The 16,429-nt window shown below is 41.7% G+C and overlaps 1 protein-coding gene across 1 annotated transcript in view; it reads left to right on the top strand.

Annotated features, from left to right (window-relative positions):
- Window positions 1-16,429, top strand: part of LOC103926370 (A-kinase anchor protein 13-like) — a 57,700-nt gene that overhangs the window by 30,694 nt on the left and 10,577 nt on the right. Inside the window, exon 6 of the mRNA XM_009335231.1 lies at window positions 8,946-9,129. Coding sequence (XP_009333506.1) covers window positions 8,946-9,129 — 184 coding nt within the window. The remainder of the gene's footprint in view (window positions 1-8,945; window positions 9,130-16,429) is intronic.

The following is a 16,429-nucleotide window of genomic DNA, read 5'->3' on the forward strand; positions in this document are numbered from 1 at the left end:
AGCATCCTTTTGGTCATGAAACTGTGTTTCGCTAGAGTGAGATGGAAGAGATGTCTCTGATTTATGATGGAGCACTAGATTAGAAAAACCTCTGTGGTAAAATGTAGCACCCCTATACTGGTGCTTGTGGGTTAATTTGTGTGTGGGAAGAGAGAAAAGGACAGCAAAGATTGAAGCTGTGGAAGCATTTGAACAATTAACGTGTGTTCTGGCCAGTGCCCCTCCAGTGGGACACCCTGTCCTGCGCTGCGTCACTACCTATCAACAGCTATTCCAATTCATATTTCACATTTTGCTAAATGTCAGTACCAGATACTTCAAATAACCTTCTCGAAGGAGAAAATACTATAGAAATGAGAACAAAAGAAAATGTCAGATCCCTTCTTGAAAGATTTTTAACGCTGCCTCTAAGCTGGCATGTCTCTATGGGCTGTTGTGGGTTGGAAACAAAACGCTGCTGTTTAGCAAAACCTCTGAACGCAGGAGCGAGCTGGGAGCCTCAGCCAGCTCCCCAAGTGCAGCAGCTTGATGGGGAACTGCTGTTCAGAGACAGCTGATAAACTGATAAACATCAAGCATGTTTAAAAGTTGATTTTTCTAAGGACTGAAGTAGGAGTCCAGCTTTACAAAAACAGTTGGGAAGTAATGGCCTTTCTGCAGGCAGAAGCTGGGTAGAAGATCTACCATCAAGCACAACTCTGTGCTGATTTTTGAGCGGGGGATGGCTCTGTGGAGGCTTCTCCTTGCTTTTACCCGCACCCAACCCTGACCAGTCTTTGAGCAGAGGGCAGGGCGTTCATTGCCGTCACGCACCCCAGAGGGCAGAGAAGCTGCTAAAAGTAACACCCGGCTCCACCTGCTGAGGCTGTTTAACTAATCTTTTGTGTCAGTAGGTTTGTGCAGTGCAAAGTGCGCGGTTAAGGTCCATCTCACCGAGAAGGGGGCACGTAACACCCCATGTGCTCCTGGGTACCAGCAGACTGGTGGTCGCATCATTAAAATGATCTTCAGTGGTTTGCATTCATCCATTATTATTCCTTATGTTATTGCAGCACCCCTCCCCCCTTTTCTAACACATTAGTAGATTTGACTTTTTAGGATGGAAAAGTGCAGGATTACTGTGGACAAAGCTGTGTGAGAATCGTCTACTTGCTTATGTTTTGGTTACCAAACCAAGGTCTTCATTCTTTAAGAGTTTGCCATTGCTCACGATTAAAGGTATGGTACGGTTAAGAGCACGTCCTTTCAGCTGCAGGTTAGAAATAGGTCCAAAATTATTTAAAACTGCTGGAGGACAATGCAAATATTCCAGTGTCTTTTTTAAAATTTATTTGTATGTAACCTACTTAAGTTAGCAGTTGCCATTCGACGAGAGAAGTTTGTTCAGCTTCAGTAATCCTGGTAATCTTAATCTCTTACACACTATGTTGTCTTTACATTTATTACTCTATTATCTCTTTAGACATCATTTTCATTAAAACAAATTGAAAATAAAATGAATGTTTCTTCCTGTATTTTTATCAGGGCATTTTCAAAACCCTATTACGTTCATTTGCAGTATTCTCATTCACCTTTTTTTTTTTTTTTTTTTAATTGTTCTGGAAGAGCAAAAGGTTTTATTGCTTAAAAAGAAACTGTCCCAAAATTAAATGCACTGAGCAGCATTGGTTAATCTAATCCTTACAGTAATGTTATTGTAGGTATTTGGTTAACATTGCTCAAAACCAAATATTTACTGATTTATATTACTCTGGTACAGCGTAGAAGACTTTTGTTTGTGATCACAAGTCCTTAGTTTTTCACCCAACATCCACTGGAAAAAAGTGGATTTGTTTGGACCTCAGGAAGCTTTGAATGAACCCTTTGTGCCAAATTTAAGACCAGACTATGTTTTTGTAGGACTGGGGCTTTGATTAGAAGGTTTTTGTTCAGCAGCCAGTGGTGTGGAGCATGGTACCCAGCCTGGTCTTACCACTGACAGTAACACTCAGGTGATGGAGAGCAGTGGCTGGACATCATGAATCCCTGATGGGAAAAGCGAGTTCAGAAAACAGACTCCTCTCTCTTAAACCGTTTATCAGTGGTCGCGTCTTACAGCTTTTCCTGCTTGCTTTTCTGTGGAAAGGTGATACTCTTGCCCAAATGTCTTATTTCTAATTCTTTGCCCTTATGATTTGATCCTGATTTGACTTTAATAAGGTGTCTAGGTAACAATTTCTTTATGGAATATTTCCCCCCCTAATATATATATAAAAGCTATTCTCGCAAGCTTTTCCTCATGACGGCTACTCTCAAAAGGTACAGTTAGGTTTCACGGTGTTTTGATCAACATTATATTCCTGTGGAGAAGTAGCACAGTTGACCAACACCCATGGAGCTGATTGGAAAGCAGAGAAGAAGGGACCTGTGGTGCTTTGGTCCTTTTTCCAGTAACAGTGGCCATGTTTATGCTGCCTGGTTTGTTCTTAGGATGTTGTGCATCGGACTTCTAAGTTGCCTTCCCTCTGTCTATGTCTTTTATTTACCTTATTCTCCCTGAACCCACCTGCTGTGTAGGACACTTGAGGTGCAGCCTCCTACTTGCTATTTGTAGAAGACCTCAGAGAACAAGTCTTAGCTTTTAATCCTTAGCTTAGAGAAAAGGACCCCAGAAAGACTTGCATTAAGTATCTATTTACCCACAGATATAAAATGTTTTACAGATGTCCCAGGTAGTGGGACTTTGGAAGAGTAGATCTTCCAGATCCCACTTGGTGCCATGCTAGCAGAACTGGGGATGAGAGCACCTAAGATTCCCGACTTCGGAGGTCCTTGGGCTCCAACCTCCCTTGCTGAGGCAGGCAGAAGATACTCAACCATTTGGCTAGATGAATTGAACAGCAAAAGAAAGCCTGGCATGTGCCGAGGCCGAAGGAGACGGAGGAAGCAGTCCCGTGCATGGTGCCATGGTCCTGCTCAGCTGGTGCAGCAGCATGTCCTTGCGTTGCAGGGGCAGGGCAGGTGCACACGTGTATAGGGAAAGGATTTGCATTGCAGGTAAAGTGTCTGAACCCTCTTGGGCAAGTGTGTCCTGACCTCCTCCCTGCACGGCTGCAGTCCTCATCGCTTCTGTTCTGGGGCAGTTGTGTCCCAAGGACTGTGCTCTTCCCCCAGCCATACACCGTCCCTCTGCAGTGCGCGATTCCTGGGCCTTGCTCTTAATTATCTATCTGTATGAACTCCAAGGGCATCCACAATTTCAGAATATCCATAATTAAGGATTACTCTTGTTATCGTGGTATTCCAACACAGCATTACTTTCAGGTGCCGTGTAATCATGTCCATCTTAATTATTACAACTGCACTGTAACTTTCTAAAGAACATAGTCGTTACTGCTGTCAAAAGTAGGGTTATTTACTGTTCTCAGTGGCATTTAAAGGCAGCTGTTTCAATGGAACATATTGCTACACTGTGTATGTAGAAATCAAAATTTAATATGTATTCTGAGGATGTATGCAATGTAAATACAGGACTGTGATTTTCTATTTTAAATGACTGAAGAGAAAATAAGCTAACTAGAAAACCAGAACAGAGTATTTGGAGATATGAGTAATAATTATGGCTTGTTTGTGTTGCAGTGGGGAAAAAAAATGGAGAAAAAAAATTAGGGAGGATCCAAGGCTCAGGTCTGAAAAGCTTAGAGAGCTTAATCCTTGAGTTAACTCTCAGTAGTAAACAAATCACTTTCCAAATCTCTTTTAAGTCATATTCTGACAAAACCTTTGAGGAAACAGTCTTTTCATTTTGCTCATTAAAAGTAAATGGTGAAACCCAGACCTATGGTTACGGTTTCGGTTGTGTGAGCTTTCTGAGATGGTGCTTCCAGGAGCTGGTTAACGTTGGCAGAGGGTTGTGGTGATCAACCACGATATGGAGCCATTCCCGTGGGAGAGTAGGGAGAAACCATCCCTTTGATGAGCTACAAGACAGTCAGCCACAATTACGGCCAGATAACCAGGAGACCATCTCATTAGATAAAACACTTAACAGCTCCTTAACTTTCTGAACGCAGTTACTGACCTGTTGAATATGTACAGCTTCCCAGAAATGCTGCGGAATAAACATCCATGTGCAGTAAGTACTGCTTGAGAAATGAAACCCCGTGAGCTTGCCAGGTAGGAGGTGGGTAGGGAGGGAAATGCTTTGCCCTGGTTTGAAATAGTCTGAATGGATTTGGGTTACGAGTTTAATAACTTCACGTACAGAACCAGTAGGATTTCAGTGTGCAGCGCAACACGAGTGTCACCGTGCTTTGAGATGATTAATTTGCGTTTTTTTTACAGAAAGGGAGAATGTCTGAAGAGAGAAAGTAACCCAAAAAAAGCACCTTATTTTAAAGAAAAAAGCAACAAGCCTAAAAAACTTTTAAAAAGCTTTCAGAAATAGTTAGAAAGAAATTTGATTGTTAGGAGCTAACATTTTTTTTCCACAGGAGGTTGTTAAAGATACGCAGCTGATTATGTTTTTCAGACATAAAGCTTTAATCTGTTAATCTGCTGCACTCTTTTTATAGTTTCTAGTTGAACCCTTTCAGTGTAATAGTTACAGGTATTCTTGTTGTTGGGTTTCACATCCTTTCCAGTCTGCTGCTCGCCATCTTCTCTGCCCTCTGATAAAGGACTGTATGGTATAAATCGACATGATCTTTTCTGTGCCAACAGCGCAAAGTGGTCTATTCAGCTGTAGTCCTTGATAAGATGTAAAAAATCTTTTCCATACCTGAATTTAATGCCCTCTGCAGTGAAAAATGGGAAGTAGAAAATAATTCTTGGTCAGGCAGTGTCTGAAATGTGCTGCTCAGTGCTCAGATGTACTGCTCTGTCTGTGGCTGAGAAATCTTTGGCATGAGAAAGCTTGTGTTCCCTTTGATAGTAGTGGGAATGGGGACATGAAGATCCTTTGGTGTGCTTTGAAAATTTCTTGTTTATAAGATTAAAAAGGAATTACCCACATCTTTTTATTAACTGAACTTGTAACTCCAAACACAGCGTCTTTGCCTTGACCTTTCTTCAGTACTGTTGTCTGCTGGAGCCCTCCTCTAGGACCTCAGCGTTAAGTGGTAGCTTGTTGCTGGTTTTTGCTTCCCGTGTTTCTCAAGGATTGATCTGAGCAGTGAGAACATTTCTAGCAGAAAACAAGATTTTGAGGCCAGATTTGGTGGTAGATTTCAAAATTGCCGAGTATATGTGATTTTGGGTGAGAAGAGAAGTGAAGGTCACCATCACAGGAAGACTAGCAAGAGATGCTAGCCGGTCCATGGCTGGCTGTTCCTTGATGAGATATCTCAGGGCATGGAGGATAAACTGAGCAGTTAGTTGTGGGTTACTCTATAGGAAGAGCAATTTGTAAAAGGGAACAGTATTTTTTTTCTGTTTTTTTAATCAGGATTAGAATGAAAGTTTTTACTTAGAGAACAGTTTGTGTGTTCTTGGATGTGTCATACCCAAACTTTTTTTTTTCTTCAGTGCTTATTTTGTTTTGTGCTAATAGCACCTTAAAACTTAATCCTTTACCATTAGCAAAGTACATTTGACAGTCTTCTATGGAGATTTTGTCCTTAATTACCCAGATAAACTGTCTGTTTGTGTGTCACAGCTGAAAAAAACTACATAAAAATAATATATCTAAAATCTTACATTTTGCCAGCTGGATTAGAGTGCCCTGCCATTATGGGACAATAATCATAAGTTTCAACTCTTGCCTATTACTAGGAAACGAGAAAGGAACAAAACAACCTTGGCCATTCCAGTATCGTGTGTCTTGTATTTCCACAATTTCCTAATTACAAGAAGCTTTTTGTTGACGTTCAGAGGACAGCCATTTTAAGATGAGGAGCTCATGCTTGATATGTGGTAGGAGAAGGAGCTCTGGCTATTGCATGTTAAAGCTTTTGTTATTCTTCCATGCCTGGGATGAGCATATTGCACCATGACAAGACTTTGAAATCATGGACTGAATTGCCAACATTTTGTGCTACAAGCTTCATCCCTTCAAAAGCAGGAAGGCAGGAGGGATCTGTCTGTCTTCCTCCCCTCTCCATCCAGCAACACTCCCATACTTGATGCAGACCAGCTCTCATCTTGTTCTGAGCAACACCATACACCAACAGATGTATTTTTCATTATATATTAGTAGTTAATCCAGCCCACAGATGGCACACGCCTTTTAACTGTAGCCATGCAAGTTTTGCACACTCCAGAACCTTCTAAAGCCATTGCCTGGGGCCCCTGCAGTTGCTGTATGTACAGTACTTTGTCCCTTTGCTGCCATCATCTGTGCCCATCTGTTAGGATGGCCTCATGCCAGTTTATATTTTAGGCAGATCTTTCCAAATAGGCCTGGATAGTGAGTTTGTATGTTTAATATGCTCTGGATGGCAACACGCCATGTCTTCTTGTACAGATCTTCTGTGCACGTCGTCGTTGCTCAGAGGCATTGGGGCAGGGCCACATACCGTTCAGTTGCATTTGTAGACAACTCTGTCCAAACGCTGGGACTACTGTGTCCATTAATTTGATGATAAAGAAGATTGTTTTAAAAGAATGGGAAAAAGGTGGGATTTTCAGAAGTTGCAGTCATATCAGATTACATCAGATGGGCATTTGGGACAATTGGGAGGGGGCATTTCATCTATGGAAATATGAGACAGAGAGGGGCACCCAGTTGGATCAGGGACAGGATGAGTACTTGCCAGCATCTTGCAAAACTTGCAATTGGGAGGTGTGTTTATTGGTGAACTATGAGTTGGTGAGTAAAAGATGCTTCTACCTAACTGTAAGGTTCTCAGCTGAAGGAAGAAGCAGCATTTTGGTCCAGGGATCCGTGCTTATGCTTTGCAGGTCTACGGTGCTCAGTTTTGATGCAAGTCTGTCCATTTTAGTTAGGAAGATGATTTTGCCTTTCAACAAAGCAGCTAGAACAGGAGATCCCGTGCTAGAACAGATGTGGTCAGACCAGTGCAACACATTCTTTGTTCAGATGGCAGTTGTTTGCTCTAGCAGAAGTGCTTTTGTGCTTCCTACATCTCAGTAGGGAGTTGTACTGCTTTAGTTATGCTAGCTGACTCCACCAGTGGGTTAGTACAGGTAATGTAGGAGTATTGTGCAAGTGCAAGTTCACTGAGTGAAACCTTGGGCATCTGCTTTCACTCTGGGTAAGTCCCACGTGTATCAACACTTTCTCCTTTTTGCAACCTCATCAGTAGCCTTTCCTTTATGTCTGTCTATACGGTGCGTTATTTTTCATTATTCTTTAAGTCCAAGACTGTGACAACCATGGATTAACTACCTTGTTGTGTTGTTTATTTCTAAAGCATTACACTCCATAGCACTTAATACCAAAATCCTTGTCGTTGCTCTCCCACAGGCTGAGAATTTGTCTCTGAGTGAGCTCAGCTATTCCCTTTTTCTCTGATCAGCTGGAACTTCCATTCAGACATGCTCATGTATTCAGGACAGCATGGTTTTGCTTTACGGTAATCAAGAGGAGGTTAGGGGGGAAGGATTGGTTTGTAGCCCAGAGACCTAATTTGGAGTCATTCGGAAGAGAGACTGTGCCAGAAAGCTTTTGGTTCTTGAATACAGATTAGTTCTTCAGGAATTGATCCAAAATTTTGGGGAAAAATTGTGTGTCAGGCAGGGGAGAACTCCCCATTTTTGCTTTGTTTTTCACTGAAGGTCTTAACGATGTCCCTTAAGAAAGCAACTAAGCAAGAAAAACAACAGCACTTTGAAGAAATGATTTCTCTTGGGGCATATTTCTTGAGGAAGAAATACTTAATTAAATCCTAAAGCCATTATGTACTTACAGTTTTAAACCTGCTGTATAGGTTTGGCTGGCAACCAAATTAATAACCCAATAAGTCATTGCTATGATATTAAAGGTTTTATACCAAGTGTGCTCATTGGCATGGTTTACTGAGACCCAGTTGGTGCTTTGCTGTTGTTGTTGCTGCCAGTCAATACTGAAATCTTTTGTTAATTAAAGAGAAATTTTTGTTAATTAAAAAGAACAAATTTTTATTTCTCAGTTTTTTTTAACCCAAATGCTTTTGCCCTTTATACAGAAGTAACAGGCTTTGATCTGCAAATACTGTATTTCAGCAGTGCATCTGGAGCTCATTTCTGGTTGAAGCTTTTCAGAGCATCGTTCTAGGGCTGCAGCTGTTAGGGTAGGGGGATATTTTTCTGAGATGAAAGCTTAGGCTCAGGAGTGACTTTTACTAAATTAGAAGGTCACGGTTATTAAACATAAAAAGCAGCAGCGGAGATTGCTAGTTCATAAGTGCTGCTACTCAGAATGATAGAGCTACTGTATAAAGCTGAGAAAAGCTGGTCTGAGGCATAATCAAACCAGGAAAGCAAAATCCTCACTTTTTTTTGTCTACACAAGAAGTTAAACTGTTCTCTTTTATAACTGCTTTAGATTTGTGCTTCTAATGTAATTGATTTTTTTCAAGCCTTGGGACAAATCAGCGTCCTGTTAAATAACAAAACTTGTCTGTTCCTAAAACCTGGTCCTGGGTGTGTGAGGAGAAGGCTTGGACATCTAGAAAAACCCACCTGACCATGCCAGGTTCTGTTTGGAAGCGCTGCGACTTGGTGGTTGCCGTGGCTGTTCATGAAATGGTGTTTTTTTCACATTGACTTCTGTGGTCAGGCTCACCCTGAGAGGTCCTGAGCACTTCCAGTCCCACCGTAGCACGTCCCTCGCTTTAAAGTACCAGTCTCTCCTGGATATTGGCAGCCAGCGTGTTTTTCCAGGTGCTGCAGGTTCCTTGGCTTTTGGGCTGTCAGCTCCATGCCAGCCATTGTGTGTGGTGTGGCTGGGAGGTGGGGTTGTGGCATTCACCTAACCCGCAGCCTATAGATGCCCATTTCTTTTTTTTTTTCTTCTTTCTTCCCAGACGACATCCCTCGGGAAACACTGATGCATTTTGCGGTGAGGCTGGGTCTGCTGCGGCTGACATGGTTTCTGCTCCAGCAGCCGGGTGGAAGAGGAGCTCTCAGCATCCGCAACAACGAAGGGGCAACGCCTGTGAGCTTGGCCTTGGAGAGGGGCTACCAGAAGCTGCACCAGCTTTTGACCGAGTAAGGATGATTTGATGGTTCCTTTACTAGTTTTCCGTTCTGTATCATTCTTGCCTTTGCTGTACGTTATCACTGAATAGTGTCTAAGAGTGATACTCTACCCTTAAAGGCAATTTCTGTATAATTTTGCTTTTACCTTTCTTGCTAGCAACAATGGGGGCAGGTCCTTAGGGTTTAGGGGAAATGCAATAATATTGTTATGTTCTCCTTCTCTGTTGCACAGTGTTCTGCTTCCAGCTGTCTCTTAAAGCCCAAAGTGAGTCTAAGTAATATCGACTAATTAAGACAAACCTTATGCAAACACAAGTGAAAAAGCTTTTCTTCGAACAAGCAAAGCTGCCCAAAAGAGGGGAGCTAGCGGGCTTCGTGGTGGTGGTTGACTGTTGTGTTCTTCATAGGTTTGGAGTTTTTTGGTTAAACGAAATATGATAATTGTACTGAAATAAGGCAGCATCTTGTAGAGAATAGGTATCTTACCAGTATAGGTAAAAAATTTAGGGAAGAACTAATGCAAGTATTTAACAGCAGAAACTGTTTCTTTTGAGTGGTCATGAGAAGCAGCCAGATCTTACTCACTCCTAGCAAGTAACTAGTCACATGAGCATTTACTGCAGTGTTTTACAAGGAATCCTTCAGAAGATAAGTTATTTTTGAATAGCAAATGTTTGGAGATCTAGCTTTAAAAGCTGAGGCTAATAAAGACAAAGAGCTTAAATAAGCCCCGGGGGCGCAGTTTGTAAAGGAGAAAAGATTTGGTCTGCATGTGTGTTACTCTGATGCCTGGTTCTCTTAAGCTTTGTTATGAACTTTGTTTTTCTGAATTGAATTTTCAGATACTTGGGGTTTATGTTGAGTGACCCAGTGTCATGTTTAGGAGTCTGCTGTGTCGTCCACATAATCACGCAACATTTCTGTATTACAAATTGTAAATTATTCTGCTTTCTATAGTTGTTGAGCAGGGTGTTAGAGGGCAAAAAATATGATCTGTGTTGCTGGTGTGACTGCGTTTAAGTTTCATCTTTACCAATTCAGCCAACCACATGCAAAGTGAGGGTGAAGGAGAAGGTGCAGGGTAGGACAGGAGCTATACTCTATAACCTTTTCTTCTGCCACCCTTGGCTGGGATTAATACAGAGATGATGACAGTGATAGTTTTTTCTCCATCGAGTTCAACAGTCATACTGTGAAAACACACAACTCTCTTGCAGACTATCTTGTAAAATTGGAATGTGCAAATTCATCCCATAACTGCAGCAGAGTTCTCCAAGGTGACACTAACCATGTTAACAGACTTTACATGCTGTCAAGAAGCTTAAGTTGGCCAAAACTGTATTATAAAAAGCTTAAGTTGGCCGAAACTTGAATATAGAGCTCACAGCAAATACTGCAATCTGAATATGAGTAGAGCTGGTAATTTAAAAAGAAATGGGAAGTAAACAAAACTATTACAGCAGCTGTTCCTGTATTTGGTGGAGTATTTCATAACTGGTTCCAGTACTGGAATGGCAGTTCTCGCTCAGTGGAAAGAAAAAAGAGTACTTGGATTACATGGCATTGCCCTGTGCCATTCCCTTTAACGGATGCTGCTGGTGTAATCCAAGGGATTTCTCTGATGACCTTTACAGTTCATCTTTGAAAATAAGACAGTAGTAACTTCAGTAACGTTACCATCAAGATCCCTGATCCTGCTGTTCTTAGTATATCCTTAAACTGTTTGTTATGGTTAGTTTCCCTCTTGAACTGATGGGTGGAAATACAATGTATAAACATCTGACAGCCATGCCATATATCCTGTGACTCTGAAAACCCTGCTATCTCCATGAAGCCCTGCAAACAGAAATCTCTGGACGCTTGAAGTCGTGGACCCCTTTGTCAATGGGTGGGACAGTGGTGAAACGCTGGCCGGAGCAGTGGGAGCACTGTGTGACATGGGGACCGCCATGGTCTTTCCCCACTGGAGGGCCGCAGCTGCAAAATGGACACATCCTGATGTCCCAGCAGAGACTTTTGTTTTGCTTAGCACTTTCTGCAATGAGGTGGGCTCGAGGCTTGAAAATCCCTATTGAGAGGAGAAATATTGAGTTTCAAAATACAGAAAAGCAGCCATATTCCATGAAGAGAGTCTATATCATTTATGTGCTGTCAAAACACAGTGGATACCGTACAACCTCTTTTCTGCACTCTGCTTATGCGCACACTGTATAATCCATGCACGCAAATTTGGCACGCAACTCATACCACTCAGCAAAATACAGAGCAGCAACGCATGTTAGCGAGAGCCCATACAAAGGAGTCATTATTTTTACAAGTAATTAAACTGCACTTTGCCAAATAAATGAATGCAGTGTGTTTTGTGATGCATTATCCTTGGGGGGATTTTATTGTTCACTTGCTTGCTAATTTGCAGGACCCTGCATTTTACAATGATTCTCCCAGACAGCATTGGGAAGGGGTGAAATTTTGCTGTAATTAGGATACAATCATTAAAAAGCAGACCCAAAACCTTCTTCGTTGTTGCAGTTTTGCTGGGGTGCAGCTGCAAAGCAGCTTGATTCAGCTGCAGTGTAAATATTTTTCTCAAAACCTAATTACACTGGTGACATTTTGAATTTCTGTTTATCACATGAGCTTTCCCTTTTCAGCTGTTGCAGTTCTTCATCTAAAAAAATGAAAGACGCTTCCAATTTAAATTTTGCAACCTTTGAAGTATTCCTTTCTGTAGTCTCGAGCTTGTGCACTGGCTCTTGCATCCTCTGGCAGGAAAGGTGCATATGCTGCTTCTTTTGAGACCGAACCGAGGACCTGTAATAGAACACATGCAGGTTGCCGAAGGTAGAAAGCAGGATGCCGATAGCAGTGTTTATTCATCAGTTGTGTATTGTTCCTGAGGGTGCTCGTTTTATCTTCGAGATTAAAACTGCACAGTCAACATTGTCCTGTGGTGTAAATGGAATAGGACAGTGCAGGAGGGCAGGAGTTTTTTAGGAAAAAAAAATATATATAAGGATTTTCTCTAGGAACATTCTTGTTTGCTTGCTAGCAGCTTGGTTAACAGTTAATTATTATATTAAATTATTTAAATACAAATTTAAATACATTTAAATAAACGATCTTTACTTGCAATAAAAAGCTTTGGAAACTGGGCAGGTTGCATAGCCCTCTCTGAGTTTCAACAATTTCTGAGTCTGGTAGGAGCAAATTGCAAAGCAAAGGGTCCTTCCTTGAAGCCTGTTACTTCCCGTGTTTAAATTGGGCAATGCTGGCTGCAGGGTGTTGGCAGAGCTCGGCTGCTCTGCTCGTTAGAGAAGGGCTGGCTCTGAAGAGGCGGCACAGTTTATTAAACAGGGGGGTAGGACGCTCTGCGAGTAACTTGGCCTCTGCAATAGGACAGCTGCAGTTTGCAGTAGTTGATGTTTTCAGATGCATTTCGGTGTAGTAATATAATCTGCCTGCCAGCTCCATGTTCTTCAGGGCTCTGTAAGTCAGGCAAGGAAAATGGCTCCAAGAAATAGTGAGTGTGCAGAATTTCAGAGAAGTCGGAAGTGCCGTTTTGTAAAACATACAAACACTGATTTTATTTCTGATTTCATTTCTGCAGAACAGAGTTCTGTCTAGTAACCCAAAAGTATTGTTTTTTTCCGTAAAGCCAAATGCTTGTAGTTCCTTCACAGCTGAGAGCGATTTATACCCCCTGAAAGAAGGGAGTAAGAGGAAAGTAAAGCCCATAAAAAAACTCTTGCATTTTTCTAATCCCTGCAAAGGAGAAGTTTCAGTGTCGTAACAGTCTCTGAGTTTTTTACTCTAATACTAGTTTTGCTTTTGCTTGTTTCTCTGCTTGCTTTTTGCTATAAAGCACTTCTGCTCAGCTCTGGGATTGCCCTTCCTTTAAATCTGGTAACAGCCAGGTGGCTCAGTGTGTGAAACTATAAGTCGGTACAAGTCTGTATTTCCAAAATTAAACTGATTTAATTAACACACATGAGGAATAACTCACTGGTAGCAGGAGGGTTTTATGAATGTTTTGTAATCCACGATTATCACTTGCTATTGTTCTGATTTTACATAAGTAATTGGTGAAGCCTGTGCTGTAATCTCCGTGGTGCCTCTCAAATGAGGGAAGCTTTTTCAGTAACTTTACTGTTATAATTGAATACACTTTTCTGCTTTTCTGAGCCAGAGCTGCAAGAAGATTTGCCTGGTACCTCATTTCTTTGCACCCCAATTCAGCAAGTCCTTTAAGCATGTGTTTAATTTCAGAAATGTCTGGTTCATGTTCAGCAGAGGGTTTAAGCGTGGTCTTAAAATTAAGCATTTCTTACAGTGCCCTGCCAAATCAGAACGATAGTTAAAGATGGACGTTTTTAATTGAATTTTGGTGTTAGGTTGTTCCATTAAATTCATCCTTTGCGTAGACGAAGAGCCGGGTGTGGTGCAGATGCTTTCCAAAATCACTAGTTTCTTGGGGCTGGAAACATTGTCGACCCCTACGACTTCAGTGCCAGATCGTGGCAGCTGTATGTAAACAGGGTGCTTATACCCCTGAGAACGTATAGGCTGACCCCCCCTTTCCTGTGTTCACCCTTGCCTTCATTACGAACTGGGAACTAAGCGCACCAGGCTCTGAGTCTCCACTTGGTTACACCAGTTCTCCTAGTGTTTGTTGTATGGGGAGCACGAGCGGGATGCAGCTGGGGACATGCCGGTGGCCAGAAGGTTGCCACCACCCTGGGCAGGTGATGCTACACATATTTTAAAATTTTATTTCTGGCTAAGCAGAACCAATGGCTGAAGAGTTTATTGAAGTAATGCTGATGTTTTTCTCTCTGTTCTTCCACCCGAAAACAAGCAACAAATCCTTTTGATTGCTAGTCAGAGTGCCAGGCAGTAGGTTTAGAGTACGGCTTGGAGAGAACAGTTGACTTTGTCTCTGTAAGAGCTGGCACAAGATTAACATTCAAAGACATTTGAAGGGCAATGAGAGAGGACCTGATGAGAGATGCATGTGTTAAGAGGATGCTGTTTAGCTACAAAAGCATGGGAGGAACAGTGATCCAACAGGGTCTGGTTTTGTGTCTCTGTATTGCTGAGCTTTAAGATTATAATTTGAAACACTGTTGTTTAATTGATTGATCATCCTGATTAGAAAGATGCTGAGGTGCTGTGGGTTTCTTCTGGCCACAGCAGAGGGGTAGACTGGGAGTGGGGTGACAGGGGAACCAGGTATGAACGTGATGGAGCAGGAAGAGTTTGTGTTTGTCTCTTTCCACCTACTCACCGCTGTGTGCTCCAGCTTTTACTGGTTTCCTAGTGTGTTCCCGCATCCCTGTGAAGACTTGTATTTTCATTCGTTGGCTCCCTCCTCTCCTTTGTTTTGTATGTATCCACCTCTGAATACAGAAGAGAGAGAAGTGGCTTTGTCCATATGGTAGAAGGAGCTTCTTACTGTCTCTGGTATCGCACTCGGAAATTGGAGGTGCTGGGAGATGATGTTCATGTAAACAGGCCTGTGAGGAGGAGAAAGAAGGAGAGATTTGAGAAGATTTGGTAAGATACGAGAAGAAAGTGATTCCCCCCCATAGCAATCCTGATCCAGAGGTGATCCCAAAAATCATAGGGGCCATAAGCCCTGAACAGCCTTGTGTGGTTGGTAAGTGATTGTGATAGACCAGCTCCATTTCAGGATAAATTTAGAAAATGTGGATAAGTAATTTCCCAGGGGTTAGCTGGATACCCAGTTAGGATACTCGTATTTAGTCTCTGGAGCAGATCTGCTAGAAGTAGTGAAGTTCATGGTGGGGATTGAAGTTTGAACAGATTATTGTAGAAGAAGACTTTGTAAACTGCTGTGTCAGAGGCAGCCAAAGCGATGGCTTCATCTTTGCGTTATGTTACAGAGTCTGTGGTCACGCTCGTTTGCAGCACGCAGAGATGTTCTGCAGAGACAAGTCTTCCTTCCGTATCACTTGTCCTGATCTGAGATGCTGTTTTTAGCTGTAAAGAAAACATTGCTTGATGAAGTAGTCTCCATGACTGTGCTTTTGTATTTAAAATGAAACAGATGGCATCTGTTTTCACTCCTGAGTGCATTTCATAGATTCACCTTGAATTTCTTTTGTTTACTGATGAGACTCCCAAGTTGACATTGAGTTCTGTGTTGGACCTACGGCTCCACATCCCGAGCAGGGCATCTTTCTTTTTAGTCTATGAAGATAAAACAAATGGAAAAGTACATTTAATAACAGACAGTCATTCTTATGAAATGTATATTGTACTATTTGGCAAATATATTTACCACAGTTTGTAGCCGTATTTTTTTTTTTAATGTATAATTAACTTTGGGGCCGGAGAAATTGTTGGGTTTCGGAGTGCAGATCCTTTGTGGTAGGAAATACTGGATGTGCTCTCTTAGGATATGTGCGTCTGCAAACAGCTGTCGAAGGACCAAGCCATCTTTTCTCTCTTGTATGATTTCCTACTGTATAGTGTGTTCATCAATGGACAGAGAAGTTAGCATTAAATATTTTGAATCCAGTTGTTAAATATTTACTCTGATATTGAAGGGTAGGTTATGCAATCTTGAATTCAGTTCAGTGCCCGAACCCACTGCAGTTCATGTTTGTGCGAAGCACTGTAAGGAGTTAGTCATCATTTCTACATCGGGTGAACTTTAACTCTTTCCTTCAACATCAAAAGTATTCAAATTAGCGAGTGATCTATAAAATTTTCTTATATAAGAAACTTTTCCCCCCCCTACTTTCCTGGGGCTTTTGGAACACTTGGAAACACCTGAAGTATGAATGCTGTGTTTGTTAAATATCTTTCAAATTTACGAATGGTTAATTTGTTTTAACCTGTTCTAGCACATACTAGTTGCACGTGTTTTCTGAGTCTCACATACAATGCATATCGATGGTTACAAAAACAAGGAGGAGCAAGAAAGTGTTTGTGTGCGCTAGTGTTTTGTATATCACTAAAGATTGTGGGTGCAAAGCTGATCATATGTATACAAAGCCTCCATTACCCCAACACTTCTGCAAATAGCGTTGAAGTTCTATTTTGTCAGATTTCTAAGACTTCTTGGGTTTAGCTGCTGATGAATGCATCAAGTCTGGGTGCTGGGTTTTCACAGGAGGGATTGTTGGCTCGATTTAAATTGCCTGTGCTACGGATGTGTTGTGCAGTCGCCACCAAGTCTGGCATCCTGTCCCAGTAGGCACCGTTCCTTGTTTATCCCAGATCACAGTCTGATCTAGTATTTTCAGTGTAATATTATAAGAACAGTAATAATTCAGAATTTGAA

This window comes from Pygoscelis adeliae, unplaced genomic scaffold (assembly GCF_000699105.1).
Source record: "Pygoscelis adeliae isolate BGI_AS28 unplaced genomic scaffold, ASM69910v1 Scaffold21, whole genome shotgun sequence".
NCBI classification, from domain to species: domain Eukaryota; kingdom Metazoa; phylum Chordata; class Aves; order Sphenisciformes; family Spheniscidae; genus Pygoscelis; species Pygoscelis adeliae.